The 25612-nt window shown below is 39.6% G+C and overlaps 1 protein-coding gene across 3 annotated transcripts in view; it reads right to left on the reverse strand.

Moving 5' to 3' along the window:
- The window catches only part of LOC114656693 (secretin receptor-like), a 63500-nt gene extending 38217 nt beyond the window's left edge, over window positions 1–25283 (reverse strand). For 2 of the 3 annotated variants that reach the window (XM_051930954.1, XM_028808325.2), the window contains exons 1-3: window positions 24386–25257; window positions 24021–24126; window positions 634–744 (exon numbers count right to left, since the gene is read on the reverse strand). In XM_051930954.1, coding sequence (XP_051786914.1) covers window positions 634–744; window positions 24021–24126; window positions 24386–24433 — 265 coding nt within the window. In that variant the 5' untranslated portion in view covers window positions 24434–25257. Of the gene's footprint in view, window positions 1–633; window positions 745–24020; window positions 24127–24385 lie in introns of all 3 variants that reach the window. The other variant, XM_051930955.1, reaches the window with a different exon arrangement.
- Window positions 25284–25612: the final 329 nt, after the last annotated feature.

Below are 25612 nucleotides of genomic sequence, written 5' to 3' on the forward strand. Positions count from 1 at the left end.
TTGAGTAAAAGTATGGCAGAAATACTGGAGGGTCAAAGGGTCTACCCCAGCAACTCAGAAACAGGCCAGTGGCACCAGGCAGAAATAAAACTTCCAAAAAGGCATGTTTCTCTAGATATTGCATTAAACATATCATGGAAAAATAGAAAAAATATTATCATAATGACTAAGTTGAGTTTGCTACAAATATTTTACTAATATATTAAATTATTTAGATAAGTTTACTAATTATTTCATTTTTGCACAAAAGCACCACTTGTTCTTAATACATAGGCACCACCACTCTAATAATTTCACAAGCCTATCCGAGTGTAAGGCAGAAAATAAGCTGAACAAGACAACAGACCATCACAGGACCCAATGATGAGAAAAAACAGAGCATCTAAAAGAAAACTCACACAGATATGATGAGAACATGCAAACACCAGACAATGACCAGACCTGGGATTAAAACCAAAGACGCTGGATCCATAAATCAGCAGTGCTAACTGCTGTGCTATCACAAGACTCTTCCGCAAGCAAGCATTATAGTAAAATGTGCATTTCTCATTATATTAATAAAGCTTTGTATTCCCATTGAATCCAACTGCAATGCAGACCCCATAAACAGTATAAATATCAAATATGGATTACCTTCAGTTCCTGTGAGTGCAATAAGGAAATTAGGACAGGGCACAGCTACCGTTTTACCAATAATGGATGATGGCCAGCAGATCAGTTGGTCCCACATTCCTTCACAAATTGCTACAAAAAAATAAAGAACTAATAAATAAATAATGTCTAGGAACCACTTGTCAAAATTACACTTTTAAAACAAATCACTTGATATTCTGTATCTGTATTAAACTCCCAGAGTAGTTCATTCTTAAAGCTGAATCGCATATCATATCTCTTCCAGGGTAAGCTCCAGCCTTAAAGCTCCGACTTCATACAATACATACAACCCTGAACTGGAGTAAGTAGTTTTAAATGAATGGATGGGCTGTTAGAAAAGATAAAGTTTTAAGGTTGGAACAGAGGTGCTCCAACTAGTGCTATCTCACAGGTCCACAGTCATGAATTTGTCACACAGTCAGGCTCTTCTTGTATAGAATTTGGATTTTCTTTCCATGTATGTGTAAATTTTCCTCTGGTTTTTCCTCTCACATACCAAAAATATGCAGTTTAGGTTAACTGGAAATTTTAAACTGGCCAAGTGTGGGGGTGTGAATGAATGTGTCCTGTGAAGGACTGGCATCCTATCCATCATGTCCCCAGTGTTGCTGGCCTTAGAGCTGAATAAGAAGATAAGAAAACAGTTGGATGGTGTGGAGTTTGCATGTTCTCCCCGTGTCTGCATGGGTTTCCTCCGGGTGCTCTGGTTTCCTCCCACAGTCCAAAGACATGTAGGTTAGGAGCATTGGTGACCCTAAATTGTCCCTAGTGTGTGCTTGGTGTGTGGGTGTGTGTGTGTATGTGCACTGCGGTGGGCTGGCGCCCTGCCCGGGGTTTGTTCCTGCCTTGCGCCCTGTGTTGGCTGGGATTGGCTCCAGCAGACCCCCGTGACCCTGTGTTAGGATATAGCAGGTTGGATAATGACTGACTGACTGACTGGCTGTTTAATGAGTGAAAGTCATGGTTATCAGGGCAAACAGCAGCTCCTACAGGTTATATTTGGAGAGGCATTGTAATGGTCTATGTCAAGAGTCCTCAACTCTGGTTCTTGAGGTCCACAGTGGGTGCAGGTTTTCATTCCAACCAGTTTCGTAATTAGACGCCAGGCCTAGCAGATAATGAAACTTGGTATTTAATTGTAAGGCTTGTTAGTGCTTTCATTCTTCCAAGACAAATCTTTATCACATTGTAATTTTTTTTTTGTTTTCAGAGAATAATAATAAAAATAATTGTATTTACCTAGAGCCTTTCCCATGCTCAAGGTACTTCACAGAGTCTCAGAAAGAACAGCAGTTTATGTGTAACATTGGATACAAATATAGATAATAAATGTATAGAACACTAAAACAGATAAATACAGGATCTACAAAGCATTAAATAGAATTAAAGACGATAAACCAGAGTAAAATACTAAATTCAATACTAGAAGAAAAACCTGGACAAATAACATCAGATTTAGATCCTGGAGTGTTAGCTAATATTCACCCGATTTCCCAATTGCCATTTCTGGCTAAAATATTGGAAAGAATTACTTATAATCAATTGGTTGATCATCTTAATTTCAACAATTTATTTGAGATCTACCAGTCTGGCGTTTTCATGGTGTTGAGACAGCCCTCCTGAAAGTACTTAATGACATTTCTCTCATTACTGACTCAGGTGGGGCTGCAGTCCTTGTCCTCCTAGACCTTTCTACAACTTTTGACACTATTGACCATGAGATCTTGCTGTTGCGGCTTGAACATCTGGTGGGGCTTAAAGGTGATGCTCTTAACTGGTTCAGGTCATATCTTACTGGTAGACATTTTTCAGTGTCTTTCAATTCCTGTTTCTCGTCTACTGCTCCTGTTAAATGTGGTGTTCCTCAGGGATCCATTTTGAGTCCTATTTTATTTTCTATTTAAATTCATCCTATAGGAGCTATTTTCAGGAAATTTAATATTTCTTTTCACTGTTATGCTGATGATACACAGGTTTATATTCCTGTTTGTAACTCTGCAATTAATCAGCTACACAACTGTCTTCTTGAACTAAGATCATGGATAGCTGAAAATTTCCTTGATCTCAATCAAAATAAAATAGAAGTGCTGATAGCTGGTCCCCTGTCAAAGCTCAAACTGGTTTCGAACTTCTCGCCTCTTTTGCTGACTTTTTGCTGACTTTTGCTCAACATTGTCCAACCAATATCAAGTCTACATTTATGATTGATAAACATATCAATCAATCAATAAATAAATAATGGATAAATGGGGTGGGTTATGTCAGGAAGGGCATCCGGTGTAAAATTTTGCCAGATCAATATGCGGACAACAATACAGATTTCCATACCAGATTTGTCAAGGCCTGGGTTAACAATGGCCGCCACCAGTACAGGGTGCTGGCAGAAATTAGACTACCACTGGCCAAAAAAGAAGAGGGGGAAGGTGTGTCCGGAGACAGGGAAAGAAGAGAAAGGTAAAGACAGTGGAAGTGAGGGTAGGAACTTTGAATGTTGGCAGTATGACTGGTAAAGGGAAAGAGTTAGCTGATATGATTGAGAGAAGGAAGGTTAATATATTGTGTGAGCAAGAGACCAGATGGAAGGTGACTAAGGCCAGGTGTATCGGAGCCGAGTTCAAATTGTTCTGGTGTTGATGTCAGGGGTTATCCTGAAGGAACAGTATGTCAAGAGTGTTTTGAAAGTGAAAAGAGTGTCAGACAAAGTGATGATTATGAAGCTGGAAATTGAAGGTGTGATGATGAATGTTGTCAGTGCATATGCCCTGCAAGTTTGGTGTATGATGGATGAGAAGTGAATGGAGGATGAAGTGGTGGAGAATGTTCCCAAGGGAGAGAGAGCGTAGTGATTGGAGTGGATTTCAATGGACATGTTGGTGAAGGGAACAGAGAGAATGAGGAGGTGATGGTTGGTATGATGTCAAGGAGAGGAATGAAGAAGGTCAGATGATAGTGGATTTTGAAAAAAGGATGGACATGGGTGTGGTGAATACGTATTTTAAGAAGTGGGAGGAACACAGGGTGACATGCAAGAGTGGAGGAAGACGCGCACAGATTATATCCTTTTTTAGGAGGGTCAGTCTGAAGGAGATTGGAGACTGCAAAGTGGTGGTAGGGGAAAGTGTTGTTAGGCAGCATAGGATGGTGGTCTGTAGGATGACATTTGATATCAAGAAGAGGAGGAGAGTCAAGGATCAAATGGTGAAGGTTGAAAAACAAGGGCTGTAAGTTGAAGTTCAGGGAGAAGGTAAGACAGGCAATGGGTAGCAGTGCTATAGTTACCAGATAGCTGGGCAACTGCAGCAGAAGTGGTAAGGGAGACAGCTGGAAGGGTGCTTGGTGTGACATCTGGACAGAGGAAGGAGGACAAAGAAATGTGGTGGTGAAATGGGGAATTACAGGAGAGTATATGGAGGAAGAAGTTGGCGAAGAAAGTAGACAAGAGTAGAAAGCGATAAGGCGTAAGGTGAAGAGAGAGGTGGTGAAGGCTAAAGAAATGGTGTATGATGAGCTGTATGAGAGGTTGGAGACTAAGGAGGGAGAAAAGGACCTGTACAGATTGGCTAGCTAGAGGGACCGAGCTGGGAAAGATGTGCAGCAGGTTAGGGTGATAAAGGATAAAGATGGAAAACGTACTCACAAGCGAGAAAAGCGTGCTGAGTAGATGCAAAGAGTACTTTGAGAGGCTGATGAATGAAGAGAATGAGAGAGAGAGAAGGTTGGATGATGTGGAGATAGTGAATCAGGAATTGCAATCGATTAGCAAGGAGGAAGTAAGGAAAGCTACTGTATGAAAAGGATGAAGAATGAGAAGACTGTTGGTCCAGATGACATACCTGTGGACGAATGGAGGTGTTTAGGAGAGATGGGAGTGGAGTTTTTAACAAAATTGTTTAACACAATCTAGGAAAATGAGAGGATGCCTGAGGAGTGGAGAAGTGTATTGGTACCAATTTTTAAGAATAAGAAGGATATGCAGAGCTGTAGTAACTACACAGGGATAAAACTGATGAGCCATAGCATGAAGTTATGGGAAAGAGTAGTGGAAGCTAGATGAAGAAGTGAGGTGATGATTAGTGAGCATAGTGAGTATGGTTTCATGCCAGGAAAGAGCACCATAGATGTGATGTTTGCTCTGAGGGTATTGATGGAGAAATATAGACAAGGCCAGAAGGAGTTGCATTGTATCTTTGTGGACTTAGAGAAAGAATATCACAGGTTGCCTAGTGAGGGGTTGTGGTATTGTATGAAGAAGTCAGGAGTGGCATAGAAGTATGTAAGAGTGGTATAGGATATGTACAAGGAAGTGTGACAGTAGTGAGGTCTGCAGTAGGAGTGACAGATGCATTCAAGGTAGAGGTGGGATTAGCTCTGAGCCATTTCTTATTTGCAATGGTGATGGGCAGTTGACAGACGAGATTAAACAGAAGTCCCAGTGGACCTAGAAATTTGCTGATGACAGTGTGATATGTAATGAGAGTAGGGAGCAGGTCGAGGAGACCCCGGAGAGGTGGAGATATTCTCTAGAGAGGAGAGGAATGAAGGTCAGTAGGAACAGGACAGAATATATATGTGTGAATGACAGGGAGGTCAGAGTAATGGTGAGGATGCAGGGAGTAGAGTTGGCGAAGGTGAATGAGTTTAAATACTTCGGATGAACAGTACAAAGTGATGGTTAGTGTGGAAGAGAGGTAAAGAAAAGAGTCCAGGCAGGGTAGAGTGGGTGGAGAAGAGTGTCAGGAGTAATTTGTGACAGATGGGTAACAGCAAGAGTGAAAGGGAAGGTCTACAGGACAGTAGTGAGACCAGCTATGTTATATAGGTTGCAGATGGTGGCACTGACCAAAAAATAGGAGACAGAGCTGGAAGTGGCAGAGTTAAAGATGCTAAGATTTGCACTGGGTGTGATGAGGATGGATAGGATTGGAAATTAGTACATTAGAGGGTCAGCTCAGGTTGGACGGTTGGGAGACAAAGTCAGAGAGGCGAGATTGCGTTGGTTTGGACATGTGTAGAAGAGAGATGCTGGGTATATTAGGAGAAGGATATTAAGGATGGAGCTGCCAGGTAAGAGGAAAAGACGAAGGCCTAAGAAAAGGATTATGGATGTGGTGAGAGAGGACATGCAGGTGATGGGTGTAACAGAGTAAGATGCAGAGAACAGGAAGATATGGAAAAAGGTGATCGCTGTGGCAACCCCAAACGGGAGCAGCCAAAAGGCAAAGAAGAAGTTTATGATTGATAAACCCTCCATCTTGCAAAACGCCCACTGTGAAACAAATACATGACAGAACACATTACATGTATTCTAAACAAACATAACATGGGAAAGATCCTTCTGTGAAATCAGACTATACATTAGCATCCAAGCACATTGCTGGAATTGTAGTAAAATGCAATGCCTCTCGCTGTATATGGTTTAATGTCATTCATAATTAAAATAGCACAGTCATAGTCAATGTGAGGTACAGAAAATTGGCAGCCCCATTTGAAAAAAAATAAATAAATAAAAATAACTATACAGTACCTTCTTTTACTAAACAATGTGCCATTACACTAAGTAAAGGAGAGGTGAAAAGGTTGAGGCCTTTTTGCCACTGATAATGAAGAGCCACAGAGGAAAAGTTTTCTTTACACTGTACACTGGAAACAGTTAATGTGCCAAATGACACTTCAGCATTACCACAAACCACAGATGAGGCTGCACAGTCTACACAAATAACTAAAGTAAGTTAACATTACTGTCTAATTGTAAAACCCAAACACAGAATAAATTAAATAAACTTTATTAATCCTATGGAAAATTTCAGATGCATACAGCAGCAGAAACATACAGACTCACAGGACAGATAATACAGCTAATCAATCATCCATCCACATCAATCATTAAATCAATAAGTAAACAAATAAATAAATAAATGTATATTGAGCAGGTATTTCAAAATTAACTTAACAAATATATTGGGAGGGAACATTGAATTACCTGATAGCAGTGGACAGAAAAGACCCCCAGAGGTGCTTCTCAGCACACCATGGTTGAATAAGCCTGTGGCTAAAAGTGTTCCAAGAGAGCACCTCCTGGAGGGAATGAACATGCCATACTAGAACATAATACATGAACATTTAACATGAATACTGTACATACTCTATTTACAGACCACAGTACTTCTCTAAAGACGAGTTGCTGTTGTTATACCAAGGAATGATACAATAATCAAAATTACGGAAAGATATGTAAATGAATCTTTACGCTTCAGTTAACTTGTGTTACTGAACTATTTAATTGATAGCTGAAATTGCAGCTTTTATTTTCTTTCAGTGTCTTTCAGTATTTTTCACTTTCTTTTTCAGTTTGCTTCGCAAGCTTCTTCGGATGCACCCAGGCTGTTTAAAGTGTATGAAAAGGAAGAATTTGGAGGCGGGTTTTTAGGAAGACATCCTGTAGGCGGAGCCTTTTCAGTGGTGGATTTTGCTGCTATTCATTACAAGTTTTTTACACATTGTCCCCAGATGTGGTTCTTCTAGACTCATGAGATTACTGTACATGTATTGCAATGGTGTAGTGGGTAATGCATCTGCCTCCATTCCAGAAGTCTGGATTTAGATCCAATTCCAGCCACTCTACGGACCTTTCACTTACTCTGAGAGTGTACACAAATTTTTCTCCAGTTTCCCTGCTTACCCTTCCACATCTTAAATACGCACTTGTTGATTTATTCAGAAATGTTAATTTGGCCTGAAGTAAGTGTGAGTGTGTGCACATGTGGCATAACAGGTTTGATTACTGCCTTGCTCTTCATGCCTGGATAGATTCCGTACCCTCGTGACTCTGAAGTTGATCAGTAGATATGAAAAACTGCTTGAGGAAATAGATGAATTATTTAAGGCAGAATTTTTTTATACCTTGTTTTGGTTTACCCAGCAATTTTATGATATTGTTCACAAAGTCATGGCAGTAAATACCTGGGAGCTACACTAGTGAGAATGAGGTGAAGACAACACAGGATTGATGATATATGGGTCCGAAAGTGGAGCCACTCCAGCATTCTGCCATACAGGAGACAACTAAAGGGAGTTGCTTTAGACAGACAGGTGCAGGCAGAGTGTTTTTTAAGGTGGGGGCTTGGGGGTCCTCACAATTCAGAAGGGTCCCAGTGGCTGCAGGTTTTTGTTCCAAACCAGTTTCTTAATTTTTTGCTAATTCTCTCTGACTTGTTGGTGCTTTCATTCTGCCATGTTAGGTCATTCTTATATTGTAGATTTATCTTTTCTGAGAATATCATCCAAATGATTTGTGGACTGAGCAATTAGGAAGTGAAAGTGAGCATAGAGATAGGTAACTGTTCAGGTCGGACCGGAGTGGCCGCTGGGCTTTCTTTAGTTCTGTTTCATATTGTGCTTTTGTTCCCCTCTTTTACTCCTACCCCAAACATTATCTATGCAAATAGTTATGCATGAAAAATAAAGAAAATATTTAATTTGTTAAGTGTGCTGGTGAGAGTCAGCAACAGAGCGCATCATAGCTATACTAAAGAAATGGGCAGATTTTTATTATTATTATTTATCAATGTTGGTTTTGTTATCTTACATATATTGTGGCTCATTTCTTTTAATCAGTTTTTAGCTGTAAATATTTGAAGGGTTCCCCTCACAAAGATATATTGTTAATACTAATTATGTTCAGGTGTCACAAACACTCAAATATCACATGGCAACAGATCTGAGATATCTTCTAAATTTGAGTGCACTGTCAACATTGGTCTTTGTATCTTTACAACTCACGTAAAGGTCATTCTGTCACAGTCCTATCAGTAGTTGATACAGTCACCAGGTTAAACAGGAAATACACATAGCAGACATGTATTTAGTCAATCTTAAGCATAGACTAAAAATTTTTCAAAGAAAAAATAAACTCTGCAAGTGAAAGATTAAAGTTAAACATGCAATCAAGCAAGAAGGTGTGTGTACATCCGCACTGAGAAAGTAACGCATTTAATGAAGCCATTGCATGCACAAGAAAGAACACAAGAACACCATTCCACAAGGTTTTATACTGAATTTTCTAACTGAGTTACGCACATTTTTTATTGTAATTTTACGAAGTGCCTCACAAAACTTACATTAAATACAGTCAGAACAAAATGTATAACTCTAATCCAAAGTAAACTTAAGCCTATAGTAACAGAAACTCTGACAAAATGCATAGTTTTCATCAATTTTGTATCATTACAAACTTCTCATGAGAAACCTGCAAGTTATACAGCTCTGTATGATAATAATAATTGCAAATAATTTTCCCTGCCTACTACATTCTTTGGCCACTGCAAAAGCATCCATCCATCCATCCATCCTCTTCCGCTTATCCGAGGTCGGGTCGCAGGGGCAGCAGCTTGAGCAGAGATGCCCAGACTTCCCACTCCCCGGCCACTTCTTCTAGCTCTTCCGGGAGAATCCCGAGGCGTTCCCAGGCCCGCCGGGAGACATAGTCCCTCCAGCGTGTCCTGGGTCTTCCCCGGTGCCTCCTCCCGGTTGGACGTGCCCGGAACACCTCACCAGGGAGGCGTCCAGGAGGCATCCTGATCAGATGCCCGAGCCACCTCATCTGACTCCTCTCAATGCGGAGGAGCAGCGGCTCTACTCTGAGCCCCTCCCGGATGACTGAGCTTCTCACCCTATCTTTAAGGGAGAGCCCAGACACCCTGCGGAGGAAACTCATTTCAGCCGCTTGTATTCGCGATCTCGTTCTTTCGGTCACTACCCATAGCTCATAACCATAGGTGAGGGTAGGAACATAGATCGACTGGTAAACTGAGAGCTTTGCCTTACGGCTCAGCTCCTTTTTCACCACGACAGACCGATGCAGAGCCCGCATCACTGCGGACGCCGCACCGATCCGCCTGTCGATCTCACGCTCCATTCTTCCCTCACTCGTGAACAAGACCCCGAGATACTTGAACTCCTCCACTTGAGGCAGGATCTCGCTACCAACCCTGAGAGGGCACTCCACCCTTTTCCGGCTGAGGACCATGGTCTCGGATTTGGAGGTGCTGATTCCCATCCCAGCTGCTTCACACTCAGCTGCAAACCGATCCAATATGCAAATATGCAATATACAAAAGCATATTTTTCTTTATCCCTGTTAATTTGTTTAATTAAGTCTCTACTTGATATACTATACCCTTTTCAATTTTTACTGTTCCAATTCCAAACCTTATCAATTTTGTTTCAAAGTGAATTTTACCAAACTTATCAGATACCATATTGCAAAATAATGTCTGTGCTCTTTGTAAAATACATCTTTTTATACAATTGAAACATGAAAAACTTCACATGTTTGATGAGTATCTCACATTGTGTAAGGGGTGAGGACTGATTTGTGGTTTTCAGTCCTTCCCTGTAGATTTTATATCAGAATAGTGCAGACTTTCACTGCACACACATCACATATTCACACATTCCTGTTGTTTCAAATGATCAACCACAAACGAATGCTTCTGGGATAAATTGAACATTTTACATAATAACAATAATAATAATATTTTCTGATGTCTAATTTCATGTAAACAAATGCAAAGTAATACATGCAGGCTAAAAAGACAATAACAAATACATTGTGGGCAACACAGATCTACAAGGAAGCAACCTCCTAAAAATATTTGGTGTTTTATATTGTCACAACAGTGTCATCTTCCAGGACATATGCAGAAGAAAATAAACAGGCAAATATAACAAAAAGTTACATACATTGTAAAAACTGGAATATAAATTGGGGATGGTTATGTTCATATTCCATAAAACACCAGTGAGAAAGCATGTGGTATATTCTTAACTGTGGCTGTGCAAAGAAGAACAAACAGGCGCACCCTCTGGCTAGAGGGCATGGCCTACTCTGATAGGGTAACAGAACTAAACCAGCCCTGTCCTGGTAGAGAATAATATGCAGGTACCTAATGCAGGTCTACAATAAAGCTGATGCAACAGAAGTAATTAATTTAAATAAGTAATCACATACTGTATTGGAGGTCTGTTTGGGAAATTAAAGTTTGTCACTTCGAGCCTAAATCATGGAAGCAACTCCTCAGATAAAGAGCTAGTTGAATTTGAAATACATTAGCAAACCACTCAACTGAAGCAAAACCTTTTCCACTTTAAAAAAGTATCTGAGTTGGACATTGAGGGAATCTAGCGATTAGCTTACCAAACAAGCTTGATGGATTGAATAGTTGCTTCTCATTTTTTCATGTTCCTATGCTCTTATTTTCCAACCCAGTCAGTCTAGTCAAGAGTTACAGGGGGACTGAGGCTTACTCAGGCAACAAGAGACACAATGCAGAAGACAGACCTGAATGGCCAATCCCTCACAGAGCACAATCACTCATCACTCCTCACACACACATTCACTTACACACAGAAACTTCAGCAGAATATCACAGCAAATCTGTGTCAGAAATGCCCACTGGTACACTTGTATGTGGAAAGCATGCTAAATCCACAAAAAAACACCGTCCACACTCTTATGACGCTGCACTGAGTTGTGTGGTTCTTCATTGAGCCATTGTTTGACATAGAACAATTTTATTCTAGGAAGGGATATTTGCGTATGAAATTGACTTTTGGGATTTCAAGAGATTACTGGTATCTTGGAAAAACAAAAATCGTCAATGTAAAGTAGGCTACCTGGCAGGATACTGACAGATCAAGAAAACCTGAACTTAGTCAGTGTTACTGTATGCAGCAAGAGGCATTTTAAAATCATGATTTCACAAATCTGTTACCATTTATACCTTGTTATGTATGTAACCTGTTACAGGCCTAAATAAACAGAGGTTCTTTCTGGAACCTTCATGTGAATGGTTCTTTTAGAAACCAAAAATGGTTCCTCTATGGCAGGAGTGTCCAGTCCCTCCAATAGTGGTTGGAGGTTTTCATTCTGACCCTTTTCCTAATCAGTGACCAGTTTTCACTGCTAATTAACTCCTTTTCCCTTCATTTTAATAGTCCCGTTTTTCAGGATTCAGTCCTCTGAATTGATTAGTTTCTTCATTAAATGGCAGCCAAACAGAAATGAGATGTGAAATGAGCCAACAGATGACCAGGTAAATTGGAACGTCAAACTCCAGCCAATTTCACTCTAACCAGTTCCTTAATGAGAAGCCAATTCTTGCTGTTAATTAAAGCCATTACTGAATAGCATGACTTCTTGCTGCTCTCATTTTACCACAGCAGACTGTTGATTGTCTGTTTTATCTAAGACCTCCATCAAGATGTTTTGGAGACCTGAGCAGTCCAACATGACCGAGACCTTCGCCTTTCTTTATTTTGAGGTTGGCCGGTCAAGTTGCGGCTTGTTTTGTGTCTCATTATTGTTTGGCTGCTCATTAAGGAAAAAGAAACAACTAAGGGGTCTGAGTCACGTCAATTAAAACTAAGGCAAGACAAGTTAATCAGGAGCAAAAATGGCTCACTAAATAAGAAGGTGGTTAGAATGAAAACCTGTAGCCACTGCGGCCCAGCAGGACCGGAGTTGGACACCCCTGCCCTATGGCGTCACTTTGAAGAACTACTTTGGCACCTTTGTCTTTCAAGAGTGTAGGTGAGAATCAAATCAAAATCAAAATTTCCCAAGTGAATATTCGCAATTATCCCTTTATTTAACTATAAAAAGGGTAAACACATTGTAAATGCATCAGTGAATTTAACAAACTACTAAGCCTTTTTGTCTTTACACATCACTTAGTTCATACTTCATAGTACAATTTAGATTAAAGGATACAATCATGTTTGTAACTGTCCTAAACACGAGGAAAGGTTTGCCATACTAATGGCAAAGAAAGCTAACTAGTAGCTCACATAAATGGAAAGACAATCCCCAACAAAGCAGCTTTCCTTGTTGACCTGTGTAGAAGAATTCTTCATCTTTAGCTGAATTCTGCTTAGTATAGAAACATACTATTACTTTAGAAACATTGCATTTGAGTGATGCTAAAAGCAATTCTAAATATGCCATCTTCTGGCACCACTTGGCAGACTGACACCTTTCAGTAACAGTCTAGAAAGCAATAAAAAGTACAATTCTTTCACTTATACAGTACATCCATTAATTTTCTGAATCCAATTAATCTAATTGTGGAATTTCAGGGCAAAGTGTTTTCAGTGTAAAGCACAAACAAGCCAGAAGCAGGGAACGAATCATTTTAGACACACCAATTATCCTAACCTGCATGTGTTTGGAATAAAGGGAGAAAAAGCAGAATGCTTAGGAAAAAAAAGAAATGAGAGAAAAGACAGAAATGGGGAAAAACAGAGTTCACTTAGGCTTACCCAGGAATTTACATTAGTGTTCTGGATATGTGAAGCTGCTGCACTGAAGACTGTGCCAACATTTCATCTCATATTCTATTGCTTTTCTTTTAAATGCTTTAAAGCAAACCGAATACTTGTATGAATCCACTGCAGACTTTCTGGAGAGGGCCATAAAGTGAATAATCAGTAAATAAATAAATAACATGCCAGCATCTTTCTAAATGACAGAAGCCTCTGACTTCACTGTCCACATTATAGGCTAGACATACTTACACAAATGAAAGGGAACACAGGGGGAATCAACACAATAAAATAGTAATATTTCTTTATATCCCTTTATCCGCTGTTTATTTATCTCATTGTAAAAACGGAGGCCTATTATGTTCTCAACAATTCAGTCATTTTCTAAAGTGCTGCGTCCTGAACAGGGTCATGAGGGTGCTAGTACCTATCCCAGCTAGCATAGGACACAAAGCAGGAACAAACCTTAGACAGGGCACCAGTCCATCGCAGTGCGAACACACACAAACACACCCCAACCAGACATTAAGCCAATTTGGTATCACCAATCCAACTAACCTGCATGTCTTTGGACTGTGAGAAGAAACCGGAGTACCCGGAGAAAACCCAGGCAGACATGAGGAGAACATGCAAACTCCACACAGGGATGACCCGAGATGCGAAAGCTGGTCTCCTTACTGTGAGGCAGCAGTGCTAGCACTGTGCCACCCACTCAACAATCACAATATTCTAAATATTAATCTAAACCTAGAAAGTTTCAGACTGCTTCAGAGAACTACACTTATATTTTTAAGGTAAGCAAGACATAAGTTTTGATGATAGGTTGTTATACTCACAACAGTGGTGGAGTGAAGAGTAACAATGAGCTGCATGTTGATTAGCACATGGTATGAATTTCACTGTACTCTGTACACATGCCAATAATGACCTTAAACTTGTCACACATGTGCGTCAGAGAAACACCTTCCCAGCTAGTCACAAGTATGCAATGCCCCATTGGGGCAAAAGGGGGGGGGTTGTTGCTAACAGCCTCATCTTGCCTTTCCCCTGCAGCAACGAGGAGATGCCCCTCACCCCTTGAGGGAAATTAATCCCACCCCTTTCAGCAGAAGGGGCTATAAACAGCTGACGCCTCCTGATGTCAGTGTCTCATTTTTCTCTCACTCTGTGCTAGTTGAGATAGACGCCGGCACACCGTGAGACCCTGCTCAGGAATAACCGGGTTAGAAAATGACTGACTAACTGTTTTATACTGGAAAAAAATGATTCAAGAGGTATTCAGAAATTGGCATAAATTCATTAATGCTATTCTAAAATAAATGTGCCAGGTTATGGGCAAACAAACATTTTCTGCTGTTTTAATAGATATCAGGGTCCACATTAAAAGGTACCCTGTTATCATGTAGTTCTCTGAATTGGGTGGGGGAAGGGGGTGCATTTCTGGAGCATACTGTCATCATTACTGTATTGTCTGTATGATTATATCTTTGACTGAACTAACTTAATTGCTTGTGCTTTACTCCCTTAATTAAACAAGTTTTTTTCAAATTAAATTCCATACTACTAGAAGTATTCTCACATGTATGCTGTAGGTAAATTTTTACTTGTGTTGCTGATCATGTTACACATGGCCACTCTCCTGTATCATAATAATCATAATAATTCATGTGGGTGTCTGTTGACTAATACTGTCTTAGAAAATCACACATGGTTGCTACAAAGGCCTTGCATCACCTTTACATTCCACCCATCACTTTCCCAGCAAGGCTGAAATTAAATGTAGGATCAGAGATTACCTTTAAACTATCATTCTACATAATAAAGGGAAAACGTTTTAACAACTACAACACAATGCAGCAAATGATTTAGCCTGATTCAGCCAGAGTTCTCATTTCATTATTGGTTTGTCAGCCTGATACTAATTACCTTTCCCTTGCTTTTAGATGGTTACAATATTAACTTTTTCAACTGTACCCAAAAACTGCAGACTAATGTATCTGAGGTAGTGTATTTAACCTTACATGAAGAATATCAATAAATTAACCTAAATGTATGATTGATTGAGCTTCTCAGTTTATTGTCATGCAACCAGTAATTTACATTATTAGCTGTTACCAAGATAAAAAAATATATGGAGAAGTAAAATGATGATGCTGACACTGTTGCACTTCAGAAGAAGTCATTACAGTGTGTAACGGATGTCAGGCATGGGCAGGCATTCCGGCCAGTATAATTCATGAACTATTTCCCGGTTGGGGGGGGCAGTTTGTTGGAAGGACAAAGGGAGAATGGTTGCATGGACTATTTACCCCCTAGGTGGCAGACCTCTTGGATGGTGGTGTCTGCATGGATGCCGACAGAGCAGGCTGGGAGTTGTAGTCCAGTGGTGCAGCCCTGCAGTATTGCATCCATGCCACCAGGGGGAATTGCAGGAACAAATCATGCTCATTTCAGGGGACTTTCACCTGACCCAGAAGTAACTCCAACCAGTAATGTTGTGATACCGGAAGTAAACCCGGGTCTGGCATTAAAGCGGCAGAGTTTCCTGCATGGGTGGTCAGATTCGTAAAGAAGCGGAAATGATCACCAGGAGGAGCAAAAAAGTGAGAGAGCAAAAGAGACAAGGTATAGAAAGTAGGAATTGTACTGTGAAACTGTGTATTACATTAAGATCTGCGTTATAATAAACCATCATTTGAATTTATATTGGTGCTAGTGTATTGGGGGGTTTTGGGGTTCAGTGGTGCCCCCTTGCAGTCACAGGTGTAAAATAAGGAAACTAGATGAATATATGCATTTCAAAGAGATGTGTTAATTTTTTTGACTTAATCTATAACATTAATGATTTTTACCAGTATGCTACTCCAAATGAGGAATTTAGTCCCAGGGTGTTTAAAAAGTTCTCAGTTGTGACTCTAGCTAAACAGATATCAACATCATAAATGTAAAGATCATACAATATTATAGTAAATATTAATATCTTAAAGATACTTACTAGTAAACAATGAAACCATAACAGTTAATAGCTAAGTGTATTTAGCATTTACAATTCTAAGCACACCATACACAGCAAGAAAATAGCAAAATCTTTTAAAGCAAATTCAAAGTGTCAGTTTAAAATTGGTTGACAACTTTTAAATGATTCCGGAAAAAAATAATTAAATCAAAGTGTTCTGTTAATACATATAAGCAAGACAAAAATGAAGAGGTTTATCATAAGATCTGATCGGCAAATCAGCATTTGTTTTCTGTGCCTTGCTAAATGATGAATTTCCTATATGCATTAATTGCTTTTCAGCTTAGCAGTGAGTGTATCAATCAATCCAATGATGTTTCTGTATTTATTTTTATCTAACATCTCTGTTTTCTTATTGTTTAGAGAGGCAAGTACTAACCAGTGTCTGGAAACCTCATCGTTCTACTTCTCTAATCATATTACTTTCAATAGGATGACTTGTTTCAAAACAGAAACATTGATGATTTAAGAGTTCAAAGCAGAGCAAATCCCAGTCAATATTCAAACACAACATTTATTCTGTACAGAGGAAACATTTCTTATGCTGCAATCTTTCTACAGTAAAAACCAACCGGCAATGTCAGCTTTGATTAATTCCTATCTAAGCCTGATGTCTGTTGATGAAAAGTTGACCGTCTCTCATCCTTTCTGCTGGCGTCAGCCTGAGGATTTTCAGAAACTGTTGATTAGGTTGACTAGTGAGGAACTACTAGCCGCGTAAGAGTGAGTGTGGCTGTCTGCTTAGGTATTCTCTGAGGTGGCCTGGCACTTTGTCCTTGGTTGATTCCTGCTTTGTACGAGAATCTGTTTGCATAGGCTGCAGTATAATGGAATAGGCAGGACACGAATGGAAGGATAAACGGATTGTTTGATCTTGTAAATTTTATCACACTAACAAATACTGATGTCACTTTTTTATTTCTTCCATCTTACAGAGACATGCTGTCACATCCCGCTTTTAAATCTATGGGTATTGAGATAAAGTTATCGATAATGTGGCCACATTTAGAAGCCTTTTGAAGGAAGGAACTTTACCACCAAAAAAAAACTTTTCAATAACTGCATTTTGATTTTATTGGCAGTGTCAATTAATAAATGGAACAACTAGACCCTAGCTTTAATTGTTCAAACAATTATATTATGGCCAAAGAACTATTTCAACAAAAATATTGGACTTTTGTATTATTATTAGTGATGAATATTACATATTCCTAAAATACTTTGCAATTCCAGTGACAATAACAGTTAATTAATCAATGTTACATACACATCATTTTAAAACCTGGTTACTCCAATTCTGAGGCCAGACCAACACTGGGTGTAAGTAAAGAAACTGTCCAGGATGGAGTCACACAGAGGCCAATTAAAAATCACCAGTCAGCCTAACTAGAAATTCTTTGGTGACATGGGAGGAAAATCTGTCCTGACACAGGCAGAACATTTAAATATGACAATGACCTGGTGCAGTATTTTAAATGATCTTTAAGGTAGCAGTACCACCTGTGGCCTGCAGGGTACGGACCAGCTCCCCAAACCTGACACAAACATATACAGACACAAGTTCAGCAACGCACACAAGTCTTTTATTGGGCAATAGGAAACTCTTGCCTAATCGTTTCCCACACAAGCACAGTATAAAGCACAAATAAACAGCACTTTTCTTCTTCGTCTTCTTCTTCTTCTTCTTCTCTCTCTCTCTCTCTCTCTCTCTCTCTCTCTCCCTCTCTCTCTTTCTGTCTCCACTCCTCCTCTAGTAAGCTTCATCACCTTCCTCCTGACTCTGGCACCTGGAATGAAGACTTCTCATATGCTACACCCAAGAGTACTTCCAGTAGCCTATTAGCATAGTCTGGAAGCCCTTCCAGATGAGGCGGAAGCCTGACAAAGTAGGGCTCTGCAGCACCCCCTAGTGGCATTCACGGAATCCAACAGGGCTGAGTTGCATAACTCCATGTCCAATGGTGCCCTGCGGGAATCCAAGGCACCACTACAACCCATGGGGGCTACAATCTAGTGATCCAGAGGAGATAGTGCCCCGTGCAGGCTCTCTCCCCTGGTCCTTCCACTCCAAAGGCTTCCCATCCATCTGCCACACACCCATGGAATAGCAATCAAGTATACAAATGAAACAAAGGGTGCACAGATGAATTAAATTTAAACATTTTTTTTGCAATACTGTACCTTATTATCCTAATCAAAATTAATATATTTAGATTGTTTATAAAGGTCCTTAAATATATTGCATTGGAAAGGCATTTGTGTTTTTAAAATTGATGAATAGGTTGATGTATGAACAACTGAAGTGTACATCTAGATTCAACGTTTACAGACTGCGTCTGTCATTTTTTTTTTTCTTCTTAGCTGCTTATTGGCTTATAACACTGATTTTGTGCATGGATATGTGCCGTAGTTTAGTATCAGCTGAACAGACAGATCTACTGCCTGCTGTAACACTATTTTCTAACGCTGCAAAACAACTGAAAAAAGCTAAGACAGATTTCAGATATCTTATTTATATTTTTCTCTTTCATTTTTTTCTATGTTTCTAACTTTAGCAGATCCATACTGACATAGCCCCAAACTTGCCTATCAAATATTTATAAAAATAGCATATGTTTTGTCCATCCATCCATTATCCAACCCGCTGAATCCAAACACAGGGTCACGGGGGTCTGCTGGAGCCAATCCCAGCCAACACAGGGCACAAGGCAGGAAATAATCCTGGGCAGGGTGCCAACCCACCGCAGATATGTTTTGTTCAAGTTAAATAAATGTGAAAGTAGGAAGAACAACACAAGTAATAGAACAAGATGGCAGGTTAAACATACGCATCTTTGCACTTTAAAATGATTATATGGACCAAGGCTTCATGGCATTTGCAAAATGACACTTACCTTTTAACATTGTTTTCTCCTATACTGTATATTGATTTTTCTTTTTTATTTACTTTTCCATAAGCCGTGATCTGAATCTGACTTTTGCATTTATAGCCTAAGCCTTTTTTTTTTTTTACTTGTGTTTGAGCCATAAGCGTGAAGAAGTGCTTGTTATGTCAGGTACTAAATAAACTTTGAAGTTATTAAAATTAGTCAGTCAGTCAGTCATTGTCCAGTCCGCTATATTCTAACACAGGGTCACGGGGGCCTGCTGGAGCCAATCCCAGCTAGCACAGGGTGCAAGGCAGGAACAAATCCACACACACACACACACACCAAGCACACACTAGAGACAATTTAGGATCGCCAATGCACCTAACCTGCATGTCTTTGGACTGTGGGAGGAAACCCACGCAGACATGGGGAGAACATGCAAACCCCATGCAGGGAAGACCCGGGAAGCGAACCCAGATCTCCTAACTGAGAGGCAGCAGCACTACCACTGCACCACCCTAATTAAAATGAAATAAAGATTAATAATGTTCAGACAGTATTTTCAAAAATACTATTGATTAAAGTAAAAAAAAAATTTATGCTGTAAAACTATTTCAATTAACATTTCTACAAATAAGCTTTTCTTGGATAATAAATAAACAAGACTTGATCTGGCACATATGCATATGTGGAATATACAGAGTGACACTCCAGCGTTAGTGTAAAAGTGCGGGTAATAATTATTTTACCACTGCTTTTTTATCCATTCAGATGTCTTTCTTTATATGCTTTATCCACTTCGGGGCTGCCTGTTCTATGTGCATTGTGTCTTCCAATGACAAAATACCCACTGCATACCTTTTCTGACCTGGCATACTGATCCATTTTTTAAGAAAAAATCCAGCATTTCTAATCGCTTTGTAAAAAATATTGATGCTGACTGAAAGGTATACTGTGCATTCCCAGAGCAATACATCAAAATATGTATTTAAACTGTATTAAAATGCAACAAAAAATGAAGCAGTTTTACCTAATTCAGTACTCAAAGGCATTAAAGCAACCACTGACAATATGACAATGCACATTTTCAAGACAGGATCAGCTTACTTTGTTTTACGTAATATCGAATTATGGATTCTGCTTACAGTTGGATTGTATTTTATTATTCTTTCTAAATAATTACACATTTATTTAATATTTTGATTATTTTATTGTGTTAGTATTTAAATCTTGTGGAATTGGTAAATATATGTTTTAGCTTCGATACATTCTGTTAACAAAATGCTTAATCTGAGGGCACAGTGAGCACAGCAGATCAAATGATCACCAGTACATCATAGGGTACACACACACACACACACACACATCATATGGGACAAATTCAGGGTCCACATAACCTAATACAGTATTCACATGATACTACTTCAAGTTATGTTGTTTTAAAATAAATTTTAATTTGTATGTGGGTGAAAATCCATACTGACGTATATAATATAGAAAGTCCATACAGGCAGCTACTAACTTTCATTTTTAAATAATTGTGTTAAAAATTTAAAAAGTCAAAATTGGACCCTATCCTGACTACATCAGGTATAGGAAAGGAACCAACCCTAAACAAGCCAAATAGTCCATCACAGAGCTCACTCATGTACACACTCACACAGAGCCAATCTAGAATTACCTGCTAGTGCAATAAGCATGTATTAATGAGGACAGCTGGAAACTACGAAGAACGCCCAAACAGAGAAGTGGAAAACATACAACGTAAGATTAATTTTTAACTTACATATTGCAGGGAGGCTTAAGTTTATTAAAGTTAACTTTTTTCTTGCACAAGCAAGAGACAGAACGATAATGTTGGCCATTAGTACTGGCTTTGGTAAGAGATGAATGTGTCCATCGCTACTGCTTTGTTCAACCATGAAACTGATAACTATGCTATTTAAAACCAGAATATTCTGGGATTGGCTCCAGCAGACCCCCGCGACCCTGTGTTCGGATTCAGCGGGTTGGAAAATGGATGGATGGATGGATATTCTTAATAACTTTGGAATATGAATTATAGAAACAAATATTGCATGGTATAAATAGGCAGCATTTTTTAAATTTACTATAGCTAACATTTTTAATTATATATATATATATATATATATATATATATATATATACAGTGGTGTGAAAAACTATTTGCCCCCTTCCTGATTTCTTATTCTTTTGCATGTTTGTCACACAAAATGTTTCTGATCATCAAACACATTTAACCATTAGTCAAATATAACACAAGTAAACACAAAATGCAGTTTTTAAATGATGGTTTTTATTATTTAGGGAGAAAAAAAATCCAAACCTACATGGCCCTGTGTGAAAAAGTAATTGCCCCCTTGTTAAAAAATAACCTAACTGTGGTGTATCACACCTGAGTTCAATTTCCGTAGCCACCCCCAGGCCTGATTACTGCCACACCTGTTTCAATCAAGAAATAACTTAAATAGGAGCTGCCTGACACAGAGAAGTAGACCAAAAGCACCTCAAAAGCTAGACATCATGCCAAGATCCAAAGAAATTCAGGAACAAATGAGAACAGAAGTAATTGAGATCTATCAGTCTGGTAAAGGTTATAAACCCATTTCTAAAGCTTTGGGACTCCAGCGAACCACAGTGAGAACCATTATCCACAAATGGCAAAAACATGGAACAGTGGTGAACCTTCCCAGGAGTGGCCGGCCGACCAAAATTACCCCAAGAGCGCAGAGACGACTCATCCGAGAGGTCACAAAAGACCCCAGGACAACGTCTAAAGAACTGCAGGCCTCACTTGCCTCAATTAAGGTCAGTGTTCACGACTCCACCATAAGAAAGAGACTGGGCAAAAACGGCCTGCATGGCAGATTTCCAAGACGCAAACCACTGTTAAGCAAAAAGAACATTAGGGCTCGTCTCAATTTTGCTAAGAAACATCTCAATGATTGCCAAGACTTTTGGGAAAATACCTTGTGGACTGATGAGTCAAAAGTTGAACTTTTTGGAAGGCAAATGTCCCGTTACATCTGGCGTAAAAGGAACACAGCATTTCAGAAAAAGAACATCATACCAACAGTAAAATATGGTGGTGGTAGTGTGATGGTCTGGGGTTGTTTTGCTGCTTCAGGACCTGGAAGGCTTGCTGTGATAGATGGAACCATGAATTCTACTGTCTACCAAAAAATCATGAAGGAGAATGTCCGGCCATCTGTTCGTCAACTCAAGCTGAAGCGATCTTGGGTGCTGCAACAGGACAATGACCCAAAACACACCAGCAAATCCACCTCTGAATGGCTGAAGAAAAACAAAATGAAGACTTTGGAGTGGCCTAGTCAAAGTCCTGACCTGAATCCAATTGAGATGCTATGGCATGACCTTAAAAAGGCGGTTCATGCTAGAAAACCCTCAAATAAAGCTGAATTACAACAATTTTGCAAAGATGAGTTTGCCAAAATTCCTCCAGAGCGCTGTAAAAGACTCATTGCAAGTTATCGCAAACGCTTGATTGCAGTTATTGCTGCTGAGGGTGGCCCAACCAGTTATTAGGTTCAGGGGGCAATTACTTTTTCACACAGGGCCATGTAGGTGTGGATTTTTTTTTCTCCCTAAATAATAAAAACCACCATTTACAAACTGCATTTTGTGTTTACTTGTGTTATATTTGACTAATGGTTAAATGTGTTTGATGATCAGAAGCATTTTGTGTGACAAACATGCAAAAGAATAAGAAATCAGGAAGGGGGCAAATAGTTTTTCACACCACTGTATATATATATATATAATTTTTAATTATATATATACAGTATATAGCCGCTTGTGTTCTCGATTACAAGCGGCTGAAATGAGTTTCCTCCGCAGGGTGTCTGGGCTTTCCCTTAAAGATAGGGTGAGAAGCTCAGTCATCCGGGAGGGACTCAGAGTAGAGCCGCTGCTCCTCCGCATCGAGAGGAATCAGATGTGGTGGCTCGGGCATTTGATCAGGATGCCTCCCTGGTGAGGTGTTCCGGGCACGTCCAACCGGGAGGAGGCCCCGGGGAAGACACAGGACAAGCTGGAGGGACTTTGTCTCCCGGCTGGTCTGGGAACGCCTCGGGATTCTCCCGGAAGAGCTAGAAGAAGTGGCCGGGGAGAGGGAAGTCTGGGCATCTCTGCTCAAGCTGCTGCCCCCGCGAAACGACCTCGGATAAGCGGAAGAGGATGGATGGATGGATGGATGGATGGATATATATATATATATATATATATATATATATATATATATATATATATATATATATATATATATATATATATAACTTGCCACTTTAAGCCTCGTAGAAGCTTACATAAAGAGTATTCTGTTTATTAAAATATGTGATTTATTGTAAACATTTTATTTTAACCGAGTGAATCTAAATGTGTATATGAAAATCCTAAACATGGACTGTCATCTTGTCCAAGACTGGTTTCAGCTTTACTGCCGATTCTAGAAATAAATGAATGAGGTGCATTTGTTGCTGTCAGTGTTCCTTTTAAAGGTATTATCCATCCAATATCCATCCATCCATCCATCCATTTTCCAACCCGCTGAATCCGAACACAGGGTCACGGGGGTCTGCTGGAGCCTATCCCAGCCAACACAGGGCGCAAAGCAGGAAACAAACCCCGGGCAGGGCGCCAGCCCACCGCAGTTAAAGTTATTATCTCCCACAAATCTATGCACAGTTATCAAAAACAAAGAAAAAACAGGCAATAGAAAGCCTTCTTGGTAGACAACGTAGCTTACATGTAAACTATATTCTTATGTTAGCTGTATCATTTTCATTTATCCGGACTCCATAATATTACAGCATTAAAATAGTACTCTTAAATAAAGGTTTTATGAGAAACAATATGATCTGACCTAGTGACAGATGTGGTGTTATACGAAGAGTCTATCACCTCTTAATTTTGTAAGAATTTGATGCCTGAGGTAGTGTGTTTTCCTGCAATTGCATATTTGCCTAAAAATATACAGTCCATTATCATAACGATTCCTTGCGGAATATAACAACATATATTTGAGACAACAAACAGACCATCATCGAGTAACTTGAATTTAAAACACAAGTAGCATTTGTAATAAATAGCTGATAAATAGTTGGCTGTGCAATTTTTACCTTCAGTGGTGTATCCGATTTCAGACAAATTTTGCTGAGACAGAACACCGTAGCAGTCCTCCTCTTCCTGAGCAAGAATTGCGCTCAGCTCACAGTCCGCTTCCACCTTCAGATAAGAACAAAGTTGCTTTACATGGCAGACAGGGGAAACACGATTAGATGATTTTTTAACATTGGCGACAAAAATCATAAAAGACTGGGTACAAAAATTGTTATAAATACTGTTAGGTTCGTTAATATTATAAAATCGAGTTCAATTTAAACATTATTATTACAAAATTCTATTTGGGTTTGTCTTCCTGCAATCGGCTGCAGCAGGCACTACAAAGACAACCGCACAGTTCAGCTGGCCAGTGTTCACTTACCGGTATACAAACGTCCACTAATGCAAACAAATAAACGATCCACATCATGACAGCTACATGCAGGACCTCGTGCACCGGGTCATTGTCTGCTTGTTATGTGACAGTACTTATTCCGCCTCGTCTTTACTTCAGTCTACATCTGAATTATCTGCGCTGTCCAGTTTGTACTTTGTCCCAACTTTTAAGTCACAGTTCTGGCGGTGAAACTCGCTTTCTAAATTACATTATTTCCCACTCGCCGCATTGGGATGCGATCTGATCGGCGTCTTGGAGCGGCAAAGTATACCTTTCGGCGTTCTTCTAACATCGACACTCAGCTCATCTAATTTGTTGAATCAGCATAGTAACTCAATCAGAGCCAATTTGTACGAACAAAGTAGATCCTTTAATCGCGGGTAAATTAAAGAAGGTAATAGAAGGGAAACTGATGTGTGTATCTTTTCCCGTTCCTGCCAGATGTGACAGGTGGAAACTGGTAAGAAGTAAGACTTCAGGATAGCTGTAAGCCTATACTATCTATAGCCAAGCCCACAAGGCGGAGAACTCTGGGAAAATGTCCTTTTATTCTAAACACGCTGAGCGTAAAAGACCTGAATCTCGAATTCTACGGGTCAGCTTGCTCCATCTAGTAAGAAACTTAACGTTTGCTCGTTAAGAAAAAAAGTAAGATATACATTTTATACACCATTCTAAATCATAGCCAAAATGAGCCCGCTGAGCGCGATCCAGTTTCTGCACCCGTTATTTCTTAATTACGTCAAGAAAGCCGGAAACTACTTAGACAACACTGAGTAAAAAGGAACTACCAGCCGTGAACGAGTTACAGAAGTAAACTGGAATATCCATAAGAAAGGAACTGCGGGTACGAGGAGGAAAAAAGTCAACTTCACAATGACGCTAACCACCAGTTCGCCTTCCGTCGTTCTCTCTGATGCATTAATCAGATAAAGTTCGCAAAAGCCAAGCCAGCAGCCAATTGAGAGGTCAACAACGGCACTAAGAGATGCCGCCTTTGTATTAATGAGTGTTTATATGACAACAAAGAATGCAAAGGAAACGTGAAAGTCTTGTCAAAAATATAAAGTTGCCAGTTTGTGGCCCAAACAAAATCGATTGTCTCCTTAAATGGCATACCCTTCACTTTACTGGGCAGCTTCGAGTCTCTGTTACTAAAGGAAACTGCTACAGTATAAAGTACCTTGCAGTTAGGATATTTTATTAAGTTGT

This window comes from Erpetoichthys calabaricus, chromosome 8 (assembly GCF_900747795.2).
Source record: "Erpetoichthys calabaricus chromosome 8, fErpCal1.3, whole genome shotgun sequence".
NCBI lineage: Eukaryota > Metazoa > Chordata > Cladistia > Polypteriformes > Polypteridae > Erpetoichthys > Erpetoichthys calabaricus.